General features: G+C 37.0%; 4 protein-coding genes across 6 annotated transcripts; 3 read left to right on the forward strand and 1 right to left on the reverse strand.

The window, feature by feature from the left end:
* LOC121748964 (iron-sulfur cluster assembly protein 1-like) lies at positions 1-1909 on the forward strand. Its single transcript, XM_042143559.1, has 3 exons — positions 1-359; positions 1459-1513; positions 1619-1909. The coding sequence occupies exons 1-3, from the start codon at positions 77-79 to the stop codon at positions 1755-1757; spliced, it is 477 nt and encodes a 158-aa protein (XP_041999493.1). The 5' UTR covers positions 1-76; the 3' UTR covers positions 1758-1909.
* Positions 1910-3027: 1118 nt separating this feature from the next.
* On the forward strand, positions 3028-10901 carry LOC121748470 (pantothenate kinase 2-like). Of its 2 annotated transcripts, none has more exons than XM_042142849.1 (23): positions 3028-3177; positions 3593-4006; positions 4481-4693; positions 4783-4841; positions 5316-5432; positions 5617-5736; positions 5826-5920; positions 6012-6105; positions 6339-6470; positions 6585-6697; positions 6826-7018; positions 7548-7756; positions 7851-7895; positions 8021-8069; positions 8252-8334; positions 8515-8631; positions 8775-8838; positions 9038-9184; positions 9279-9437; positions 9784-9867; positions 9951-10145; positions 10495-10566; positions 10641-10901. In XM_042142849.1, exons 2-23 carry the CDS (start codon positions 3688-3690, stop codon positions 10737-10739), a joined length of 2778 nt encoding a protein of 925 aa, XP_041998783.1. In that variant the 5' UTR covers positions 3028-3177; positions 3593-3687; the 3' UTR covers positions 10740-10901. The 2 variants fall into 2 exon arrangements, with proteins under 2 accessions (XP_041998783.1, XP_041998784.1); XM_042142850.1 differs by lacking the exon at positions 3028-3177 and adding an exon at positions 3272-3290.
* A 1704-nt stretch (positions 10902-12605) lies between these two features.
* Positions 12606-16630, forward strand: LOC121748891 (serine/threonine-protein kinase ATM-like). The gene is made up of 2 exons (XM_042143447.1): positions 12606-12780; positions 13036-16630. Exon 2 carries the CDS (start codon positions 13102-13104, stop codon positions 16414-16416), a length of 3315 nt encoding a protein of 1104 aa, XP_041999381.1. The 5' UTR covers positions 12606-12780; positions 13036-13101; the 3' UTR covers positions 16417-16630.
* A 1753-nt stretch (positions 16631-18383) lies between these two features.
* On the reverse strand, positions 18384-20239 carry LOC121748896 (dof zinc finger protein DOF5.6-like). 2 transcript variants are annotated; one of them, XM_042143454.1, is made up of 2 exons: positions 19959-20239; positions 18384-19378 (listed from the first exon to the last, which is right to left on the reverse strand). In XM_042143454.1, the coding sequence occupies exons 1-2, from the start codon at positions 20007-20009 to the stop codon at positions 18602-18604; spliced, it is 828 nt and encodes a 275-aa protein (XP_041999388.1). In that variant the 5' UTR covers positions 20010-20239; the 3' UTR covers positions 18384-18601. The 2 variants fall into 2 exon arrangements, with proteins under 2 accessions (XP_041999388.1, XP_041999387.1); XM_042143453.1 differs by having other exon boundaries at positions 18384-19381.
* Between the last annotated feature and the right edge of the window lie 2503 nt (positions 20240-22742).

Raw genomic sequence — 22742 nt, forward strand, 5'->3', positions numbered from 1 at the left:
ATGTAGAAAAAACTCCAAAGTTCCCAATTTCCGATAAAAATCTCAACTTGGAATCCTTTTCTCAATCAATCGCCCAATGTTGAGGCAAGTAACGAGCCGGATTATCGGCCGGCAGCTGTCTCCGGCGGGGCCGCCGCCGAGGTTGTACCACGAGAGGGTGGTGGACCACTACGAAAACCCGCGCAACGTCGGAACCTTCGATAAAAACGATTCCGACGTCGGAACTGGGCTAGTTGGAGCTCCGGCGTGCGGCGACGTGATGAAGCTGCAGATCAAGGTCGATCAGGAGAGCGGGAAGATCGTCGATGCTTGCTTTAAGACCTTCGGCTGTGGCTCGGCCATCGCGTCCTCCTCTGTTGGTACGCTGGTTTAAATTAGTAATTTCGTTGCTTAACAGCTTCAATTTCTTCTGTGTTGTTTTTCCCCCTTTTGATATGGGTGAATTTGGTGTGATTTCGTCTGAAGGTTGTCACTGACCTGAATTTTGAGATTTGATTGCTGTATTATTTGTAGAAATAGGTTGTTTTGGTGCTGAATGTTGTGTGGATTTAGGGCTTTGATATCTTCAAGCTTGATTTGATTCACTGTTAAAGCTAGTATTCCTAAATGATTTTCACAGTTTATCTATGAGAAGTTCACATTTTCACATTTTCACATTTTAAAGCTAGGGCTTCTATTGTATTAGTGTGACTATGTTTAGAATCTTAGCTAAATACAAATCATGAGATTTCTCCCTGCCATTTTCTATTGCTTGCAATGGATTTCTCCCTGCCATTTTCTATGGATAATGGCACATTATCATCAAGTCTACCTGTTTCCCTTTCCATTTTGGTTTGTGTTTGCACCAACTAAGATGTTTGATTTCGGAAGTCTGAACTTTATCTGCTGAGTTCTTTGTGGAGGTTTTTCCATATACAGAGATTATATGAGCCAAGGATTGTGTTGGTGATTAATGTTTGGTCTTTTATCATTTCACCAGTTCATCTGATTTCATTTGCTTAAGAGACAGTGGTCAATTGTTAAAGCTAGCATTCATAATCTATGAGAAGTTCACATTTTAAAGCATGGTTCATTTTGATTTTCCTATAGTATTAGTCTGACTATGTTTAGTATCTTAGCTAAATGCTCATCATGAGATGAACTGCTTGCAATGGACTTCTCCTTGCCATTTTGTGTGGATAATAGCCTATTGTCATCAAGCCTACCTGTTTCCTGCTCCAATTTGGTTAGTGTTTTCAACAAATTAGATGTTTGATTGTGGAACTCCGAACATATTCGTCTGAGTTCTTACAGAGATAGATCAGATGAGCTAATGATCTTTTTGGTTTTGAATGTTTGGTCTTTTATCGTTTCATCGTAGTCGACCCCAATTCATTTGATTCCAGTTGCTTGTGGTGACATTTCTTGTTAGCAACCTGCTGCTATTGCTAAGATGATGTTTTACATTTCCATTTTCAGCCACAGAGTGGGTGAAAGGCAAACCAATGGAAGAAGTCGTGTCAATTAAGAATACGTAAGTTGTACTTGCGTACATACCTTTCCTCACAAACAAACAATTTATCAAACACATATATTGCCTTGTTTGCATACTTCATTTTGGTTTTCAATGGAATTGCAGGGAAATCGCCAAACATCTCTCTCTGCCTCCAGTGAAACTCCACTGCAGCATGCTCGCAGAGGATGCAATAAAGGCGGCCGTGAAAGATTACGAGGCAAAGCATTCAAAATCACCTCTCGAGGTGCCTCTTCCTGCTTGAGGATACTATATGCTTACAATATATATGCTGGAATAATGGTTGTCTGTACCTATCTATCACAACCTACAAACAGATACGTGTTGGCTTATGTTAATTGTCGTCTGATGTAAGGATTCATACATATATTCAATGCATACTGTATTAAAATCTCATCTTGTTCAGACCTCTCTGGGGCTTCTGGTTTTTCTCCTTTCTCAAATGTTGGAAATCATCCATTGCTTCCATTGTTTGAAAATTGGAAGCAATGGATAACGAAGTATCTTACTAATATGTGTTTCAGTAAAATTGGAAGCAATGGATAATGAAGTAGTATCTTACTAATACGTGTTTCAGTCTTGTATTTCATTCACGTGTATATGATATATGCACACAGTTTAGATCGATCTCCGATGCTTCTAGAAGCAGCTAGCACTCTCTAGAGTGACCATCAAAGACGGATCATCAGTGAAAACACAAAAAGCTGATGGCACTAATACATTATCCTTAATACCCCTTTTCAAAAGATTGCATTTTGCTAACTTTCTGAGATTTTTGTCAATCAAGAACCATTACAAAATGGTAAACACAAGTTCTTGCGTTTGAGTTGAGACAAAACTAGGAGTAGCATATTTTTTTCTTTGACTTAATGATTCTCCAAGGTTAGTGCCTAGTGGAATTCATACACAAAATCTGGCCATCTTTTATCGGATAGTACCTTCCATTTGCCTAGAAATTAAAGCGTGTTAAACCGGTTTGTTACAATTTTTAGATATCAATAATCTATTGCGAAGAAAGTGCCTAGGTCTTATATACATTAACAATTATCAAGAATATACTTTTATTGAATAATGATTAGAGACATACTAATTTTTTTGGCATAATAGGATATTATTTTTACTAATTTTATTTTTTTGTATTTTGTCTGTAGACATTCTATCAAGATTACCAAAAGATTTGATTTTTTGTATCTATCAAGATTACCAAAAGATTTGATTTTTTAATTTAAAAGAACAAATCTTATCTATTTGAACAATGCAACAAATCTTATACTACTAGTATGTTTAAGCAATTTTTACTTTTCTCTAATTCTTATTCGCAAATAAATCAGTAAATGAAAATCCGTAAACTTCATTATTAAAATAAAATAAATATACCAACGATAACATTAGATATTAGTCAAAACATAAAGTATCTTTATAAAATTAATTATTTTTTTATTAAAAGCGGACAAATTAACTTTATAAATAAAGTTCGTCATCCTTTCATTCCCATAATCTGCTCGACAAAGTCTGTATCTTTAAAGCAAAGTAATTAATGCGCCAAACCAAGTAAAAAAAATCCTACCTTGTCACAACCAACTGCTGTGTGCTGACAGCAACTTGTCTGAGCCCACTTTCTTGAATCCTTCCATTTTTTTCACCATCGGCAAATTGATCATTCTGTAAATTTTCAAACTTCCTTTACTTTCTGAATTTCAACTGGCGTGGCTCTACTTTTAAAAAGCTCGGATTTTTATGCTTCTATGATCAATTAAAGCCTCCATCCTCACAAATTGTATTTGTTTCCCTTGGAAAACGACTAGTTCGTAGGTTTTTTTTATTGTGAATTGCATTATTGCCTTCACTCCGCCGCCCACTAGTGTCCCACTATAATTCCTCACCAGTAAAAGCCGCAAATTTTCAATTTTTTAGCAAAAGATTGCGTTTTTTTTTGTTTTTTTTTGACAATTTGGAAAATCTGTTCATTGGGGCTTATGGGTTTTGCGTTATCTTGAATGGCCATTAGATTTTTTAATTTAATTGCAAATCTTGCAACTGGCAATATTTTATTTATCCATTTATGGACTTTGAATGTAGGACAACGGACCTAATCAAAAGGGATTGGACCTTTTGACTTGAGTTAGAAGGAAACAGCTGAGGGTTAGGAAGGAAGTGGCGTTGGAGTAAATACAATGGATAGTTTAGGAGAGAGAGAGAACCACCAAGAACTCAACATTGGGATTAACGGCAATTTAAATATTGATAAGCTTGTTGCTGATGGCAAATCCAAACTCAATTTGGATACAGGAAAGGATAGAGGCAGCACTGTTCTAGGGAAAGAGGAGAAGGATATGGCTCCGATGGCCGGAAATTCAATCCACCGGTCGTCGTCGCGGCCGCAGCTGGACCTCAGTGGAGCTGCAATACAGGGGAATTTCGAGGAGAAGGATCCCACCATTCTGCTGCCTAATCAGTCTGATGATATCTCACATTTGGCTTTGGATATTGGAGGTAGCTCTTTATGTGCTTGTTGGTTTTAGCTGTTGGGAGAAGATTGCTGTGTGTGTACATTTGTGAGCCTTCATAGTGTGTGTTCTGTGTGCTAAATTACAGTGTCTCTAATGTCTAAATTGAGAATGGTTTGGTTTTCTAGTTGTAGCTTTGTGTGTATCCATCTCTATTACCTTCAAACATGTGTGATTGCAATGTGGACGATAGGTACTGTATTTCAACCGATAGTTGTTTTCTAAAGATTCTATACATTGCTACGAAGTTAGTTCAAATTCCTCGAAGATTCTCCAAATTCACTTAGGGAATGTAGTTGGTTTCACAATGGTGTTTCAGTAGCTGATTTGAGAAACTATCACGTCACTCGATTTTGAGGATACAATGTTAAATTACATTCTGTTGTCTTGACATTAAGTTGCATGTTACATTACAGTTATAGTTGTCGTTATTAAGTCGGAATCTAAATGACATCGGCAGGATCTCTCATTAAGTTGGTGTATTTCTCAAGACACGAGAACCAACCAGTCAATGACAGGAGCAGAAGGATAATCAAGGCAAGACTGGGTATCACCAATTTCAATAGAAGGAGCTTCCCAATTCTTGGTGGGAGGCTGCACTTTGTGAAATTTGAGACTGCTAAAATCAACGAGTGCTTGGATTTCATCTACTCTAAGCAGCTCCATCGTGGTGGTATGTTCTCTAACTTATCTCATGAAGATTTGGAAGTGTTATTTTTGCAAATTTCCATGTAGATTTTGAGTTCTGATGTTTGCTCACAGGAATGGATTCACGTAGTTGGCAAATCGAGGGTCCGAACACTGAGAACACTGTAATTAAGGTATTTCTTTATGGACTAGCAGGAGTTTCCCTACTGTGATGAGAAGCTAGTTTGTTAAAGGTGTTGTCTTAGTAGAAAATATGGTATACTGTGTATGCTAGGTTGAAATATGAGGAAATAAATCTCTCTAGTATCTTTACTTTTGTACTCCACTTGAGGCTGACCACGACTCTCCATATATGAGCAGAATTAGATAAACGGCTTTGTTGAACTGTAACTTATTACTTCATTGTTTTCATATAAACTTCCAAACTGCATTTACCTTGGTGATGTGTGATTAATTCTGCTCCCTTGCCATGGATGAACTTTTGTGAACTCAAAAAAAGGCTGATTTTCATTAACTACGTTATCTGTTCTGTAGAGTATGTTCACATATTAAAATCGTGGCTTATTTTTATGAGGAGAACTTATAAAAGTTGATACTATGCATGACGAAAATTCCTATGCCCATTAACTTGAAAATATTGGGTGAAGGCAACAGGCGGTGGGGCCTACAAGTTTGCTGATCTATTCAAGGAAAGGCTTGGGATAAGCATAGAGAAAGAGGATGAAATGAATTGCCTGGTTTCAGGGGCAAATTTTCTGCTCAAGGTGTGCTTGCATATCCTTTGCTTATATTATTTTAGCCCTCTGATTTGATCATCGTGAATAGTTGATATGTAAATCAGTTTCCTCTCTTCCATATGTCGTTTCTGTTCTGAGTTTATCAGCCTTTGATTCAGTACCTCTGACATTCCCGTCTTTCGATTCCCCAACTCTGTTGTGCTTTATGCAGGCAATTCGACATGAAGCTTTCACACATATGGAGGGCCGGAAAGAGTTTGTGCAGCTTGACTCCAATGACTTGTTTCCATACCTTCTTGTCAACATAGGATCCGGTGTCAGTATAATCAAGGTATTATCTTATTTCATCTACTCCGATTTGTTTCATTACATATAAGCTCTACTACTAATTTACTGTAAATTCAAGCTACTGGGTTACAGGTTGATGGGGATGGAGTGTTTGAGCGTGTTAGCGGAACAAATGTTGGCGGTGGGACATATTGGGGTCTTGGAAAGCTTTTGACCAAGTGTAAAAGGTTGTCTTGATCTGGTGGTTCATGTTTTACTTTTCTGAACTCCCTACTTTGCACTCTAATGCTGAGTCTTATTCTATTGTCCTATAATTAGTTTTGACGAACTCTTGGAGCTGAGCCAACGGGGAGATAACAGAACTATTGATATGCTTGTTGGGGATATATACGGGGGAATGGATTACTCCAAGGTATGGATACTCACGCATAAGCAAACCTCGTCGCCTATACAAAGTTTGGTTCAACATTTACAACGTTTGAACTGACAAATATTCTTACACTTAAAACTATAGAAGAATGTCCCATCTACAAAACCTCTTTATTTAGGGACCTATATACATATATTACATTGAAGGCAAATTTTCTTTACGGTTAGTTGCTTCTGTAGTCGTGATTTATATATTCAGTACATTAATTTCCACAGATCGGTCTTTCTGCATCGACTATTGCTTCTAGTTTCGGAAAGACTATTTCGGAAAATAAGGAGATTGAAGACTACAGACCTGAAGACATATCTCTGTCCCTCTTAAGAATGATTTCGTATAACATAGGCCAGGCAAGTTTGGTTTCAAAGAAAATCAACAGTTACTAGTTGCCTATCAAATAGGAGCAGCTACAAGCATTATGTACTTTGGGGTTGCATCTGATATATGATTACTCTTATTTGCAGATATCTTACTTAAATGCATTGCGTTTTGGACTTAAGCGCATATTTTTTGGAGGATTTTTCATCAGGGGCCATGCCTACACCATGGACACAATCTCATTTGCTGTCCATTTCTGGTAATATTTTCGGGATATTTTTATCCAGAAACATATATTTTTCTTCTCTTCCTGATCAGCTATCTAATGAGTAACAACTATATTTGTTTATTAATGTTTTGGGCTTCTATTGTGTTACCACACTTTAGGTCTAATGGACAAGCACAAGCAATGTTTTTGAGGCATGAAGGATTTCTCGGTGCTTTAGGCGCATTTCTTAGCTATGAAAAGCATGGATTAGACGACCTTTTGGTCCATCAGTTTGTAGAAAGGTTCCCAATGGGTGCACCTTATATCGGAGGAAATGTCCACGGTCCACCTTTAGGAGATCTGAATGAAAAGGTGGGCTTCCGTTATTCAAAGAATATTGTATTATGTCTGATTACCTTTCCAACATTTTTCTTTTTAAATCTGTCGAGTTCTGCTCTGATCTCCCTCTCTGTTACACACACACACACATGTATTACCAATTAGACATGCTTCTGATAGGTTTTTGTTTGAATATTCCTTCGAAGTGAATAAATTTTTACAATAGCATAGTGAGACAATATATACTGACTAGTGAGTTCCGTCATCACTTCTCCTATTGTTGTAATGGCAATGCCCTGTGGATATATGTTGATGGCTAAAAGCAAAGAAAAAAGAATAAGGTGTCAATTGCTTAACTCCACTTGTAAATGATAAATAATTATTGGAATATATTCTTTACTTCTTTTTCTTCAAATACTTTGGCCAAAAAGTGAAAGATTCCTCAAGAAACAGGCATATATTCTCAGGATTTATATTTGATTTAGTGGACAGTTATCATGTGGGGTTACAGTAACAATTGTACTTCAAATACTTTAGCATGTGACTAATCGTATGGTGGCAGATATCGTGGATGGAGAAGTTTGTGCTGAAGGGAACTGAAATCACTGCTCCTGTTCCGATGTTGCCTCCAGGAACTACTGGCCTAGGAGGGTTTGAAGTTCCATCATCCAGAGGTGATAGCTTACGCCCCGACGCTAGCAAACTGAACGTGGGCGTTCTCCATCTTGTACCAAGTTTGGAGGTGTTTCCCTTGTTGGCTGATCCAAAAACGTGAGCTAACTACACAAGCTCCTTATCTTACACGTATATCGTGATCGCTGCATTCTTATTACGCTTTCTCGCATGATGTATCTTCATTTTACAGATATGAGCCCAACACTATAGACCTCTCAGATCCTGGAGAGCTCGAGTAAGTGCCATACAAAATATATGCATATATTTTCTTCTCTCTTTTGATACCATAAGCATAATAAATTTCCTTAAAATACTGTTTCCGAGCCTTCAATTTTGTAATGTTTGTCCACTGCCATGTAGGTATTGGTTTACTGTGCTGTCCGATCATATGCCCGACCTTGTTGATAAGGTACTTCAGATTTTTAGAATATGATTAAATTTCGTGTCCATTCTCAATCCTAGAAAGAAGTATCGCATGCTTACATTGATGAACCGACTATTATTAGAATCATCGTTTTCTAGTCTGTGGCTTCTTGACATGCTGATAACGAAATTATGGTCCTCGTGATCCATCCTTGTATGGGTGTGCAGGCTGTGGCTAGTGAAGGTGGTACCGATGATGCCAAGCGAAGGGGTGATGCATTTGCTCGTGCATTCTCTGCTCACCTCGCAAGGTGCAGATATGTTGACTACTTAAGCTCCACATCTCTGGCCTTTCTTATAAAAAGATTTAAATTTAATGGAAGTGTAATTGAGTGCCTATGACTTCAAGCTTACAGAATGCTACAATTGATAGCATATGTCAGTTTTGCATTTGAGTTTTCATATCTTACTATCTCTTAAATGCCTTTTAGGTTGATGGAGGAGCCAGCAGCATACGGGAAGCTGGGTCTCGCCAACCTCTTGGAACTACGAGAAGAGTGCTTGAGGGAGTTTCACTTCCATGATGCCTACAGAAGCATTAAACAGAGGTAATAATTCCTTCGACTTATGTTTCGTGTAATATTAGATGCATAATTACGTACATAAAACATTATGTTTTTATTGATAATTCAGTTGTTTGGGACTGAAACTTGTCATATTCTTATTATCTTACGCTCCATCTTTTTAACAGGGAAAACGAGGCATCACTCGCAGTTCTTCAAGATTTGTTAATGGAACTCGACAGTATGAACGAGGTACACATTATAGCTTCCCGGTGCTTCAAGGTCGAGAGTTTTAGCATAGTTTCTCTTTGCATAAATTACATTTCACCTAGAAACTAGTTATGGTACGAGCATAAATAGCATGTGAGCTTGCACATTACCTTTCATGCTAAGGGATTTATGTCATTTTTCTCGTTCTCCCTGAAATTTAGAAGCATTTTCTTGTCTTCAGGAGTCGAGATTGCTTACTTTAATCGAAGGAGTACTTGCTGCAAACATCTTCGACTGGGGATCCCGTGCTTGCGTTGATCTCTACCACAAGGGCACGATTATTGAAATATATAGAATGAGTCGTGACAAGATGCAAAGACCTTGGCGTGTTCGTCTAACTGAATTTTTTTTTATTTTTTAGTTAGTATGAATTCGTGTCAGCAAGTTTCTGATTTTATTTTTTTGGGTTTATGCATATTCAGGTGGATGATTTTGATATTTTCAAAGAGAGAATGTTGGGTTCTGCAGAAAAGAAGCCTCACAAATACAATAGAGCATTGCTTTTCGTAGACAATTCCGGTGCTGATATCGTCTTGGGAATGCTTCCACTCGCAAGGGAACTTCTCCGACGAGGGACTGAAGTAAGTTTTATCCTCTCAATGCCTCCCTTTTTAAGATAGGGACAATAGCCACTTAAATCATGAAGCTCGGTCAAATTTTCATCAGTCCCGTAAGGTGTGAAAACGAAATATTAAATCACTAAGTTTCATTTTTCTCAATTGTCACAAACGACACTGTTTGATTAAAATAAGAAAAGAAAAGAAAATACTTTAATAAAACAACCTAGTTTTGAACATCACCAAAAGGCATTATTTGTGCACGAACGGGGCAATTGAGAAAAATTGGAACTTTGTTGATCATAATTTGACCAAACTCAGCGATTTAAATTGCTAGTATCCCTTCAAGATATAATCATACATTTTACAGGTAGTGCTCGTCGCGAATTCCCTTCCCGCCCTGAACGACGTGACAGCAATGGAGCTACCTGAAATCGTAGCCGAGGCTGCTAAGGTTCGTCTCCGTTTCCTTTAATACACACACACACAACTTCTTTTCCTTCCAGAACGAAGACTGACTCGTATACTCAACAACAGCACTGTGACATTCTCCGAGCAGCAGCCGAAGCAGGGGGCCTACTCGTGGATGCAATGATCAACGTCCAAGACTGCCCTAGGGAACGGTCGTCATCAGTACCGTTGATGGTGGTGGAAAACGGGTGTGGAAGCCCGTGCATCGACCTGCGACAAGTTAGCTCGGAGCTGGCCGTCGCTGCCAAGGATGCTGACCTGGTAATTAATAAACTGTTTTATCCAAAACATGTTACTCCCTCCGTCCCAACTTAAGAGTCCTAATTAGTTAGGGCACGAGTTTTAAGAAATGTAAATAAAAGTGGGTTGAATAAGTTAGAGGAATGTGAGTCCCACTTGTATATATATATATTACTTTTATAATAAAATGTGAGTGGAATAAGCTGGTGGAATGTAGGGCCTACTTACCATTTATGGTAAAAGTTAAATAGGACTCTTAAGTTGGGACGGACGGAAATGGCAAAACAGGACTCTTAAGTTGGGATGGAGGGAGTACAATTTTTCTAGTCCAAAGTCGAAACATTTTACGTATGTGCCTTCTCGCTACCAGGTCGTTCTCGAAGGGATGGGACGATCACTGCATACCAACTTCAACGCGAAGTTCAAATGCGACGCTCTCAAGGTCATATACAAAAAATCGAAAATCCAGAATTTTTTTCTTTTTTTATTTGTTACTAAAGTTTGATATGAATGCAGCTGGCGATGGTGAAGAACCAGCGTTTGGCTGCGAAGCTCATCAATGGGAATATATATGACTGTGTGTGTCGATTTGAAGCAGCAGATAACTCAAACTGAGCTCATCATTTACAATTATAGTTGCATTCTTCAGCTTGAGCTCTTGTAAATGGATTATAGACTTTGCTTAGTTTTATAGATGTGATTTGAAGATATTGAATAATTGTTTGTAGATGAATGAATTATCTCGTATTAATTTTATATGATTCTTATTATACTCCATATGATGATTGTGCTTAGTAGAGTACTAATATCTCTTTAGAGGCAATTAATTTATTGGAATAAAAAATTATAGTTCTCATATAGAGGCTGTTTTCCATTGATCACATTCCAGTTGGAAGATTATATTTTTAATATGAAGATTATATTTTTAATATGAAGATTACGGTTGGATGATCAATTGCGGTTTGGACTTTGAATTTTGCACATTTTAGATTTTTTTTTTCACTTTTTCAATTTTTTTGAACTAAAATGCTCCAAGTTATGATGGGCATTTTGATACATCTCCACATTCTAAAAATAGAAAATCAGGCACCAAAAGATATAGTACTAGTAAATATCATATAATAGATACTCGTAATAGAAAATCAAAATGGTACATATACTATAAATTATGCACATATAATATGTCTTTCATCTTTAACATAATGAATAATCAAATCTATTTTAATAATTGACGCTATTAATTAAATCTTTCTTGTAAATAATCTTTTAATGAGTGAGTATCATATATTCGTTGGTTATTAAGTTAAATTATATTTATTCGTTAAATCAATTTAACAAATGCGTGAAATATTATTTAAGATCAAGTACTTGTAATTAATAAACATAATATTTATTGGTGTTTCCAATATTTATTTTATTTTATTGTGTCTACCCACGAGATGTCGCACCAATTTTCGAGATGTCCACATAACCGCATAAAGTATTCACAAAAATATACTCCTCCGAGTTGGTTCTACAACACTAACTAAAATAAATATTGAGAATAAACATTAACATTATGTTTATTAATCCCAATCAATTACTATAATACTTCACAAATTGGTTAAATTGATTTAACGGATAATTGTAATTGTAATTACCTTCCAATAAATATATTTTTATAATATCCACTCATAAAATGATTATTTACCAAAAAAAATTATTAATAGCCAATTATTAATATATTAGTGCATGATTTTATAGCATTATATTAAGGTGAGACGTATATATACAATTTTGATTTTATATTATGGATATCTATTACTACAATATTTACTAAGTACTAGTACTCCCTCCGTTTCTTTATAGTTGAGGCAAAACTTTTCGGCACAGAGTTTAAGAAAGTGATGTTGAGTGTGTTAAATAAATAGATAAAAAAGTAAGAGAGAGAGAAAAAAGAAGAGAGAATAAAGTAGAAAGTGAATAAAGTAAGAAAGAGTAAAGTAAGAAAGAGAAAAAGTTACTATATAGAGAAATGACTCAACTTTGAGGAAACTTTCCAAAATAGAAAAAAGACTCAACTATGAAGAAACAGTGAGAGTACTATTTTTAGGTACCTAATATGTTATTTATGAATGTGGAAGTATATTAAAAATCCTCATGGCTTGGAACCATTTTAGTTCAAAAAAAGTGTAAAAATAAATACCTGAAATGTGCAAGTACAAAATCCAGATTTCCCACATTTTTTCCCTGGAATCGCAAACATACAAACAATAAAGTTTAGAGACCATTTATATAGATAATTCTATATTTTTATATGAATTTTATTTCAAGAAGAATAATACATTACCAAAAAAATATTGGAAAATTAACTGAATAATAGTAGTACGGAGTAGTATTTAATTACAGTAATAATTAGAAAATGATGTCTAGTCTTTCCTAATAAATACACGCACAAATATGTATAAATAGAATCAAACGCACGCATTAACACGTGTACTTAAATTTAATTAACTCTCATTTTTCTTTATTTTGCCGTCGATCTTCATTGTTTGTTGTTACCATTCCAATTTTCTCAGTCCCAGAAGAAGAAACCCACTCTACTTTTCTGCTTCTCTCTCCCTCTCTCTCATCCCCATTACCGGAAAAAATAAGATGCTCCACTTTTTTTCAACAGGTTTAATTAATCGCCATTCCATCATTTTTTTTTCGCCATTTCTGATTTATGTATGTGTTAATTTGCTAGCTCTTTCCGCGGTGTGATTTTGTTTAATTGGGTGGGTTTCTCTTCATTCGTGTTATGCCTAATTTTCTTGAAAATTGCATGTGCTTCTGTGTTTTATATTCATGGAAATTTTGGGGATCTTTGACTTTTTGTGTAGTAAAAAATAAATGGGAAACTATTTGACTCGAGTTCTCTTTCTTGAAACAGCTTTTAATTTGATGGGTGTTTGATTATATGGGGAAAAAGGTGTAATCTTTGTGGCACATTCTTGAAATGGAAAGTGGGAAGAAGGCAGAAACCCTAGAGGGTTTGTTGGAGTCGAAATTTAGCCAGGAGGATATATTTTCTAGTGAATGTGGGAGCTTTGTTGGTTTGTTAAGTGGTGTAAATGAGAAGTGTGTGGGTGATGGTTGTGGGAGTCGAAATGAATTAAGCAATGTGGAGTTGGCAAGACTGTTTGGTGAGGGGGTTGATGGTGTTGCTGGATATAATGGGATGAGTGAAGAGTCTGTGTACGGTTATCCCGATGAAAATCTGTTGGTCTCATTGCAAGGGAATGGTGTGCAAGATAATGATGTTCCGGTGTTTAACGAGGAGTTGGCATTTAGTGGGATTGATGAGGATCGGAGTGCAAAGGTTGAGGAATCTGTGGGAAAATTAGGTGAAACTTTGCATTGTGATGAACCTTTTTACAATGGGGAGATTGAGGCTCCTGTGGAAACGTGTGGTGATGTATTGCTCCCTCATGAGCCTGATTCTTCTACAAAGATAGAAGCTTTTGGAAATAGCATGAATTTGTCTGTCGGAGTTTTTGGTCCCTTGGATGGAATTTCTGATGATGATTTGGACCAACCCGGGAAATGCAAGTCTGGAGAGAGTGACTTCAAGCAAGATTTCTCGCCCGATGATAATGGCACCGTCTCTACTGGTGTTACAGATTTGAGATCCAACTCTGAAGGGAGGGGAGGCATTATTGGTGAACAAGAACGCATGTTTGATAATGGTGATCTAGTATGGATTAAAACCCGAACTCAGTCATGGTGGCCTGGTATGGTATGTTGTCCTTCCACGGCTAGGAATGATATGGCAAAGCGCAGCTGCCTTGTTAAATACTATGGCAATTCAAGTATTGTTTGGTGTGACATTGCAGACTTAAGGCCTTTTGTTGATTACTTTGAACAGATATCGGGGCAAAATAACTCCAGAAGTTTTTTAAGTTCGGTTGAGAGGGCTATTTGTGAGATTGGGTTGCGTGTGCAGTTAAAGATGACTTGCCCGTGCTTTCCAAAGGACAGTGCAGTTAAAGAAGAAAATTTGATATCAACGGAGAAAGCAAGCATGATTGACTTTGGGTCATTATCTCAGTTCCAGCCTGCATCATTTGTTGCAGAAATCAGGGATCTCGCCCGATCTATGCATGCACCTGGTAAAATTGAGTTGACGGTCATGAGGAATCGTTTGTCACCATTCTATCGTTCCATGGGACATTTTGAGTTGCCTTTGCAGCTGCTCATGCCAGACGTGAAAGATGAAAATGGTACGGATATGTTTGGAGATGGTAGAAAACCTGTGGAAGCCAACGATGGCAATCTTAGTAAAACCAGGAGGTATATGAAGAGGAAGAATCCTGATGATAAATTAACTTCCTCAGCTAAAGGCATGGAATCGCGGGAAAGGAAAAAGAGCAGATTTTTATCTTATCCATATGTGGATATAATCAAGGGGCAGGAGAAAGAGGGTCTGGTGCCAAGCTCTGGCCCGGAGGGTGGTTGCAGTGGCATGGATTCGCGGAAGAGAGGCACAAAGAAACCTTCCAAGGAACGTCATATAGTCAGCAAAGCAGACGACATTAGTGCTTCTTCAGCCGAATTGGTAGCTGAACTATCTGCTTTAGCTTGTGATTGTTCTTATATAAGCAGAACTAAGTATTTGGATTCGCTCGAGAGGTTCTATTGTAGTTTCAGAATGTTTGCATTTCTAGACGCTGATATTGCCTCCAAGGCTGGTGGGGACCAGCCGGCAATAGTTCTTGAAGCTGGCGAGCAAATGGAAGGAGGCAAAGTGTTGAAAAAATCGAAGAAACAGAAGGCCAACACTGCATCCGCCAAAGAGAGTGTAGAGAATGTCGTAGATGGAAATCAGAAAGTGCAAGATAATGTTGTTCGAAAGAGGGTTAGGAAAAAGAAGGTGCAAGTGGCAAATTCTGTGGAACAGATGGAAGGTATTCGAGTTGGGAAAGAATCTGAGAACCAAGAAGCGATCCTTGCACCGGGCAGTTTAGAAAATGCCGCCAAAACAGAAAATCTGCTAGCAAAAGAGAACGCCGTGTATATGGAGACTAACAAAGAGAAAGAGAAAAGCACACCGGCTGGTTTGCAGTCTGTACAAAATCCTTTTCCAAACATTTACCCGAATAGCTCATGGGTGATTAACTTCCAGCAGGCTTGCTCGAGTTTATTCAAAAGCAGCAAAGCTCCCCAGAATAGCATCAGATCAACTCCTGGGTTACCTGATACAAACTCAATTCCTATATTACCAGATTTGAATGGTATCCATCCAGGCTTCCCCCCTGATCATATACCGGTTGGAGTGCCTACTTCAAATCTAGTTACTCCCGTTGATCATATACCGTTTGGAGTGCCTACTTCAAATCTAGTTACTCCTTTACCAGAACAGAAGAAGGAAGGATTAGTCTCTCCTGCCATAAATGGTCTTCACCCCATAAACCTTGCCTCCGATTCATCATCCAAGGATGTAGCACCAGCCTTCCAAAACACTCTGGTATCCAATAACAGGGTGAATGGCATTCGTCAATGTCTAGTCGGGGATTTTACAGCCCGAGCACCGGAACCTCTTACAATGAGCTCATTTATCAAGCACTCACTTCAGATGGGTAGCTTTCTTTCTTCTGGTAAGCCCGAACCTAAGAAACGAAAGAGAAAGGAGAAGACTAGCTGTGAAGTAGCTCCAAGTATCCCGGATTTGAATGGTAACGTGTTGGATACGAGCCCCTTAGGAACAGCTACACCCGAGGGGTGTCATATTCTGCCTGAGGGTGAACCACAGAGAAAGAGGCGATATAAATGTGACGGTGGTGAATTGGATGGTGGCAGTGTTCTTCTAAACTTTGCCCAGGGAAGCGTGCCTCCGAAAGAAACGTTGGTAGCTACGTTTTCCAGATTTGGATTGTTGAAGGAATCTGAGCTCGAGTTTCTAAGTGATGATAGCGTCAAGATTGTGTACGAGAGAAGCTCCGATGCTAGATTTGCATTTCGGAGTTTGGAGAAGAGCTGCACATTCGGAGAATCACTCCTGAATTTCAGTCTTGACAGCAGCATGCCAGAGCCCCCAAAGATGAAGAAGAAGCAAACTAATCCGCAGCTGCAAACCTTTGTGCCTGTGGCCGTGGGAGCATCCAAGAACCGAACCACTAAGATTGGGGCGGTGCCTGACATCGCGTCCATCAAGCAGAACGTGGAAATGATGAGGTCGACTCTGGAGAAAGCAGGCAACAGTCTCTCTCAGGAGATGAGAGCCAAGCTGGAGAATGAGATCAAAGCTTTTCTTGACAAAATCAGCTCCTCTTAGTAAGTGTAGAAGTTTTGAATAAACCTTGTAGTGTGGTTATGGCCATTTTCCACATTGGAGGGTGGGGGTTGAGAACTTGAGAGAAGGGGAGGTTTTTTTGCTGCTAGTATTTTTTTGAATTTGGTAGTTTGTTGCTTTTCCCTCTCCATTATCAACCCTCAAAAATCTGTTGGCTGTAGTAATATTAATTTAATTGAAATATTAGTTGGGTAAATTCTTGTTCTTGATTAATGATTTGAAGTATAGTTCAGTGTTGTGCATCAGAAGGAGAGTTTACTCGTACATTCGTCAGTTGATTCATTGCTAGTGTTTAGGGTATTGAGATGCTGATTTTTCAGTTTATCCTAAGCTCAAATGAGATGGCCCCACCCCCTTTTGCCAAAGTAAATAACTAGTTGATGCTGGTTTTTGGTTGCTGCCATTGTTAAAAGAAGAGGATGATTGTTGTTACTTGACCGTCCACATCCCGAATTAATTGAGTCGTATTTTCTTTTAAACTACCCAAATTAAATGTCATTCTTCTTTTTTAGCCAAAATTCAATCTTTTTAATTTTTTTTTCCTACCTTTTTATTTTATTCTCTACTCCCTTCGTCCCATAAAGATTGTCTCATTTTTCCATTTCTGTCTGTTCCACAAAATTTGTCTCATTTCACTTTTTATCATTTTTGATAATCGATCTCATATTCCACTAACCCATTCCTACTCACATTTTATTATAAAACAAATATATAAAAGTATGACTCATATTTCACTAACTTTTTCAATTCACTTTTCATTACATTTCTTAAAATCCGTGTCCGATCAAAATGAGACAATCTTTATGGGACGGAGAGAGTATTTACTAGTACTTTCTTAAATTCCATGAAAAGAATACTCCGTACATCACTTAACTAGGGACATAAATAGTAGTAGTCCTATTATTCCCAAATAAGCGAAACGTCGAATATATTGTTTTGTGATTTAAATACAAATAAATTGTGGCATTTGGCATCTGACGAGTCATGTAATATAAACATTTTTTATACAATACTAATCGATTTTTTAAATAAATAATTCTATAAATTTGGAATATTTTTTTATAGGGTGATGCTAAATGGCCATAATGTGGCCGGCCATAAAGAGTTAATTTAGTCCATTTACATGTATAAAAAAATTAGAATTACCGATATAAACTTATGTGTGTGTGAATGGACTTGTGAGTTGATACTTATCTTTGAATTCCATTACGTAAAACACATTAATATCACGAATTATTGTATACGTTGAGCAACAATCAATAAATGACAGTAGTAATAAGTTGAGCAAAAACTACGAAAGAGCAACATTAACATGTTGAGCAACATATAATGAATATGATATAAAAGTAAAATCAAGTAATATTAAACCAAAAATTTGAAAAAAAAACAATTTTTTTTGTTATTTAATTAATTTATGGCTGGTCATAATGTGGCCGCATGACTTTATTCTTTTTTATAAAGGGGAACAGTTTAGCATATATGTATTGTCAATGTGTTTGAATAGAAATCGTTAAAAAAATCCGAAGTGAGAAGTAGGACTGAACTTTAAGGTTATGCTTTCCCATTTCCCTAAGCACTCAAAATGACTATATCTTCTAAAATCAGAGTACACAAATTTCCATTAAAACATTCTTTTACATATTCATGTAAAAGTTCTAACATAATCTTCCTCGAATTACTTTCACCAAATCCCAATTCTATCTTTGAATTTTCTTCTCCCACATTTCATCATATAATCCAAAGAAAACATACTTCCTCGGTCTTACTCTAAGTGGAGTAAGGAGTACATATTTAGCACAAGACTTTATACAATTTTATTTTACGAGTTAAGTGGAGGGAGAATAAGTAAAGATAATAATGATGTTTTCATATTAGAAAATGTATGAATTAAAGTGGAATATTTAAAAGAGAAAAATGTGTCATTTAAAGTGGAACGAGTATAATATGCATGTCAAAATTAACCCACCAAATAAATTAACCGTACTCAAAGACTTCCACATTCCCAATTCACACTCAACTATTAGAATTTAAAACCACCAAAATATAAAACAGAAGTTACTATCCCACCCTAGTTAATCAAGCCTCTCATTTCATTTGATTTAACATATGATCATAGACCAAACCCTAATAACATTACATCCACCATCACATAATTACTAGTAAATATTCAAACTAAGGGATTTGTCGCGGACGCCCCGTAAGCGTTGACCAACCCGGTCCACGACCCGAATCCGTACCCATTCACATTACAAGCCTGTTGCTGTTGCTGCTGCTGATAATCATGCCATTCCAACGAAAAAAATCTAGCATTTGGTTTAGCCTCAACGACATCGTTTTGAATATTAGTAATACTATCATACGGGTCGAGATCAAACCCCGACATGACTCCGCCATTGGGCAGCATCCCCCCAAAATTAAGGTGGTGGTAAGCATCGCCGCAGCCCCCCAATAGGGCTTCGTATTTATTGTCCATGAAATCAATAGGAGTGGGATTATTTTCGAGCATGTAGGGAGGGTTCGCACCGTACAACCCGGCGGATGCATGGAAGAGGAGGTGGTCCGGGAAGGAGAGGCGGAGGTCGGCGGCGGCGGATTGGGGCGTCGCCGGCGACATGGCGGCGGGGAGAGGGGAGGGGGGATTTTTGGAGGGTTTTTTTTTGGTTTTGCGGCAGCCGCCGCCGACGGGGATGTTGCGGAGGGTGCCGCCTTTTGTCCAGTAGCGGCGGCAGGTCTTGCAGAAGTAGCGGGGCTGGGAGAGGCTGTAGTTGTTGTAGTAGCAGAATTTGGTGTGGGTGGAGTCGCAGCGGGGGCATTTCAGGGACTGCTCGTGCTGGGGGCGGAGGCGCAGCTCCGTTAGAGGGCGGCTGCATGCTAGTATGTCGTCGCCGCCGGTTAGGGAGGAGGAGGAGTCCATTCCTGCGCCGATTTCCTCGGAAATTGCGCCCTGCTTTTCCAAATCTAATGTGTCAGTGGATTCTACTTTTTTTCCCTCAAATTCAACACTATAATGTTTGAATATTTTTTTTTAATATATACTCTCCGTCCATCAATAAGAGACTAGTTTTGACTTGGCTCAGATTTTAAAAAATGTAATAGTAAAAAATTCGTGAAAGGTGTGACTTTTATATATTAGTTTTATAATAAAATGTGAGTAATACAGTTAGTGGGACGTGAAGTCCATTTACTAAAAGTAGTAAAAAAGGAAATGGGAGAATTTTTCACGGAGGGCGGAAATTGACGAATTGAGACGAATAATGGAGGATGAATGGAGTAATTTTTTTGATAAACTCTTTGTGTGGGAGAATGAGAATGCAGGGATGCATTGTGGTGTTACAACTAAAATTAAGAGGGTTATAAGATGAGTTTGTTGCAAAATGTGTTTATGATTTATGTTAAAAGAATGGAAAATGTAACATTATTTTGGTATAGATTTGTCATGTATGAGGGGGAAGGGGTTGGCATTGAGGAAAGAGATACAAATGTTGGTGAAAATCTATAATGAGTGGCTTTAATGAGATCAATACCTGCAACAAGTCAGATGAATCCATGCAAACTTGAAGAGAGGTAATGCCCATCAAATACAAACCCCAAAACTATGAAGAATTGGTGAATTAAGAGAGTTGGGGTTTGGGGTTGGAATGGTGGAGAATTGGGTTGTTGATTGTGAATAAGAAGGAAGAAAAAATGAAGAGAGTGGTGGGGCACACTGACTTCAACAGACCAACACTCACTTCAGCTGAAACAATCAACGGCTGCGATGAGTGAGGTAGATCAATCCGGAGCGCAGCATGGGATGGGGGTCAGAAATCACGGCTACTTGCAAGTCTATGTCTGACGTGACAACAGAATTTATTAGAGAGAGAGAGAAGAAGAGTGGAGGGTGGGGTCCATGAGCTCACTCTCCCCGCAAGCAAAGGATATATTCTCACGTGTCTCAATCTCCACAATCTTTGGCCTTATTACAAAATAAATTTTAAAATGGCAATATTACGTACACGCCATTTTTATTTGAATATTTGGAACTTGTACAAGATAATTAAATTCGGTGCAGTGACAGCAAAACGCCAAATTAGCTTCGATTCGCCACCGAGATTGGTCTTTTTGCTGTATGTATTGTATATATACATTTGCTCAACCGTCAAGTTAGTTTTTGGTTACTTAACGAGGAAGCCCATCTTATTATATACAGTACTCCCTTAATCACAAGGAAGATGATCTCTTCCTCAAGCGACACGAGATTTTATGTAGCTTTATTTTATGTGTTGAGTGGAGAAAGTAAAGTAAAGGAGAGATTAAAGTAGAGATAAAAATATGTTTTCATTTTTAGTAATGAATCATCTTGAGTAGGACAAACTAAAAAAGAAAGTGAGTCATTTTCAATGGAACGGAGAGAGACAAAGTAGTATGCTGCTTATCATCCAATAGATCAAGGCTCGAGTCAACATTTCTTCCACGATGGTGGTAAGCCATCGAAATTATGGCAGGCGGGTCTCGTTAAGAGCAGCCACTGATGCTATAATTACTTGCGTGATGTGTATAAACTATTTGTTGTAGAGTTCTTAATTTACTCTTAATTAAACAAGATCGACAAATAGTTTATATGCATTTAACTAAGAGAATTGTGAATTTGTCTCATTACAAATTTTACCGCATTAGTATGGAATTTACTTGAATAAAACCTCATTAATTCATATCTATATAGCCTATAGATCTGGATAAATATTATTGTCTTAAATAATCTTTTGCTATTTCAGATATTTTAATCGATCGAGATTCAATCAATTGAAATGACGTATACGTACGTATGTATTTATAGATTCAACCAGTGGCGGATGGAGGTGGGGTCGAGTGGGGTCGACCGACCCCACCACCATCCATAGTAACCGGAAATATCCATGGTCAGAGTTCTTCGAAGCTGCCGGCTACCCCACGGTCGGCAGGTCTGCCCCAAACTGTCAATAGCCAATCGATGAATTAGATCTGCAACTCAGCCCAGATGAGACTAATTATGAAACCAATTTTGTGTTGGATTAGGGAAGAAAACCAATAATCGTAAGAATTCAATATCTTGTGGAAGAAGGCTGTAAATGTAGAGTCGTAGAGTTTTCCGATAACTAAGAAAGTAAGGAAATAGTGAAAGGAAGTGCCTAGTCAGAAAAATATTTACACCTAAAATAAATGTGAAGTTCCTATATATATATTGCTTTGATGTCTAGTATTTTATTTGCTGTAATTCTTTTTCCTAGTTTTTAATAGAAATCCTAAATATATTGTGCAATTTAATTTTTATTTTGCTCTAAAAAGTTTTGTTAAATATAAATTTGTACTTTTCTTCTATATTAGACTATTTAAATTCTGCCATATAGCTTTAGTAGTTTAAATTTTGCAAAATGTGTTTATACTTTATTATAATTATTATATATTATAGTAGCATATTTTATGGCTGTTCTCCTGTAATTTTAATTTTATTTAATAAAGATAATACTATATAATTATAAGTTATTTTCTAAATAATAATTATTTAAATATTATTTATTATTAAATTTTTACTATTTTTCGACCCCACGATAAAAGTTTTCTGGATCCGCCATTGGATTCAACTTGTATTTTACAATATAATAAAATATAATTCTATCATTAGTAATTAGTGATTTCTAGTAAGTTACTGGAATACTAAATTTAAATAAATTAACTTGATCAATCCACAGTGTAAAGGTTAATGTTATGATGGAGGCAAATGAATCCAAATTTCAACCTAGCTAGCAAAAGATTAATTTCTAAATCCAAAAGCGATCACATAGGATTTATCCTAGCTACCTATTGCATTGGATACTCAAATGAACATTATTTCATTTTATTTATTTGCATATCTATTTTTTTATAATTTCGACTAATGCTATGCTAAAAAAGTGATACAGTTATTTATGAATTTGTTATACACTAACATAATTAAATTAGTTCATATCAATCATTTCTATCTCAATTCAATCATACATCAATTATTTTCCCCACTTCCATTTTTCTATGTCATTTCCAATCATAGGGTACGTACCTTTTTCACTTTTTTCTTTAACCAAAATATGAACTTGCTTATTTCAAATTTGGAATTTGAACATTTATTCATATATTTAAAGTGATGTGCAATTTAGAATTTTGGATTTTATTCAAGACAATGATGATGAATTGCGTACATTACATATGCAGTTTATGGATTCTTTTACTAAAAATAAAACGTCACATCCTCAAAAATAGAAATTTTCAAATTTTTGAAATAAAACAGATGCCTTATTCCTAATGTCGAAGGAATG

Source organism: Salvia splendens, chromosome 9 (genome assembly GCF_004379255.2).
Source record: "Salvia splendens isolate huo1 chromosome 9, SspV2, whole genome shotgun sequence".
NCBI classification, from domain to species: domain Eukaryota; kingdom Viridiplantae; phylum Streptophyta; class Magnoliopsida; order Lamiales; family Lamiaceae; genus Salvia; species Salvia splendens.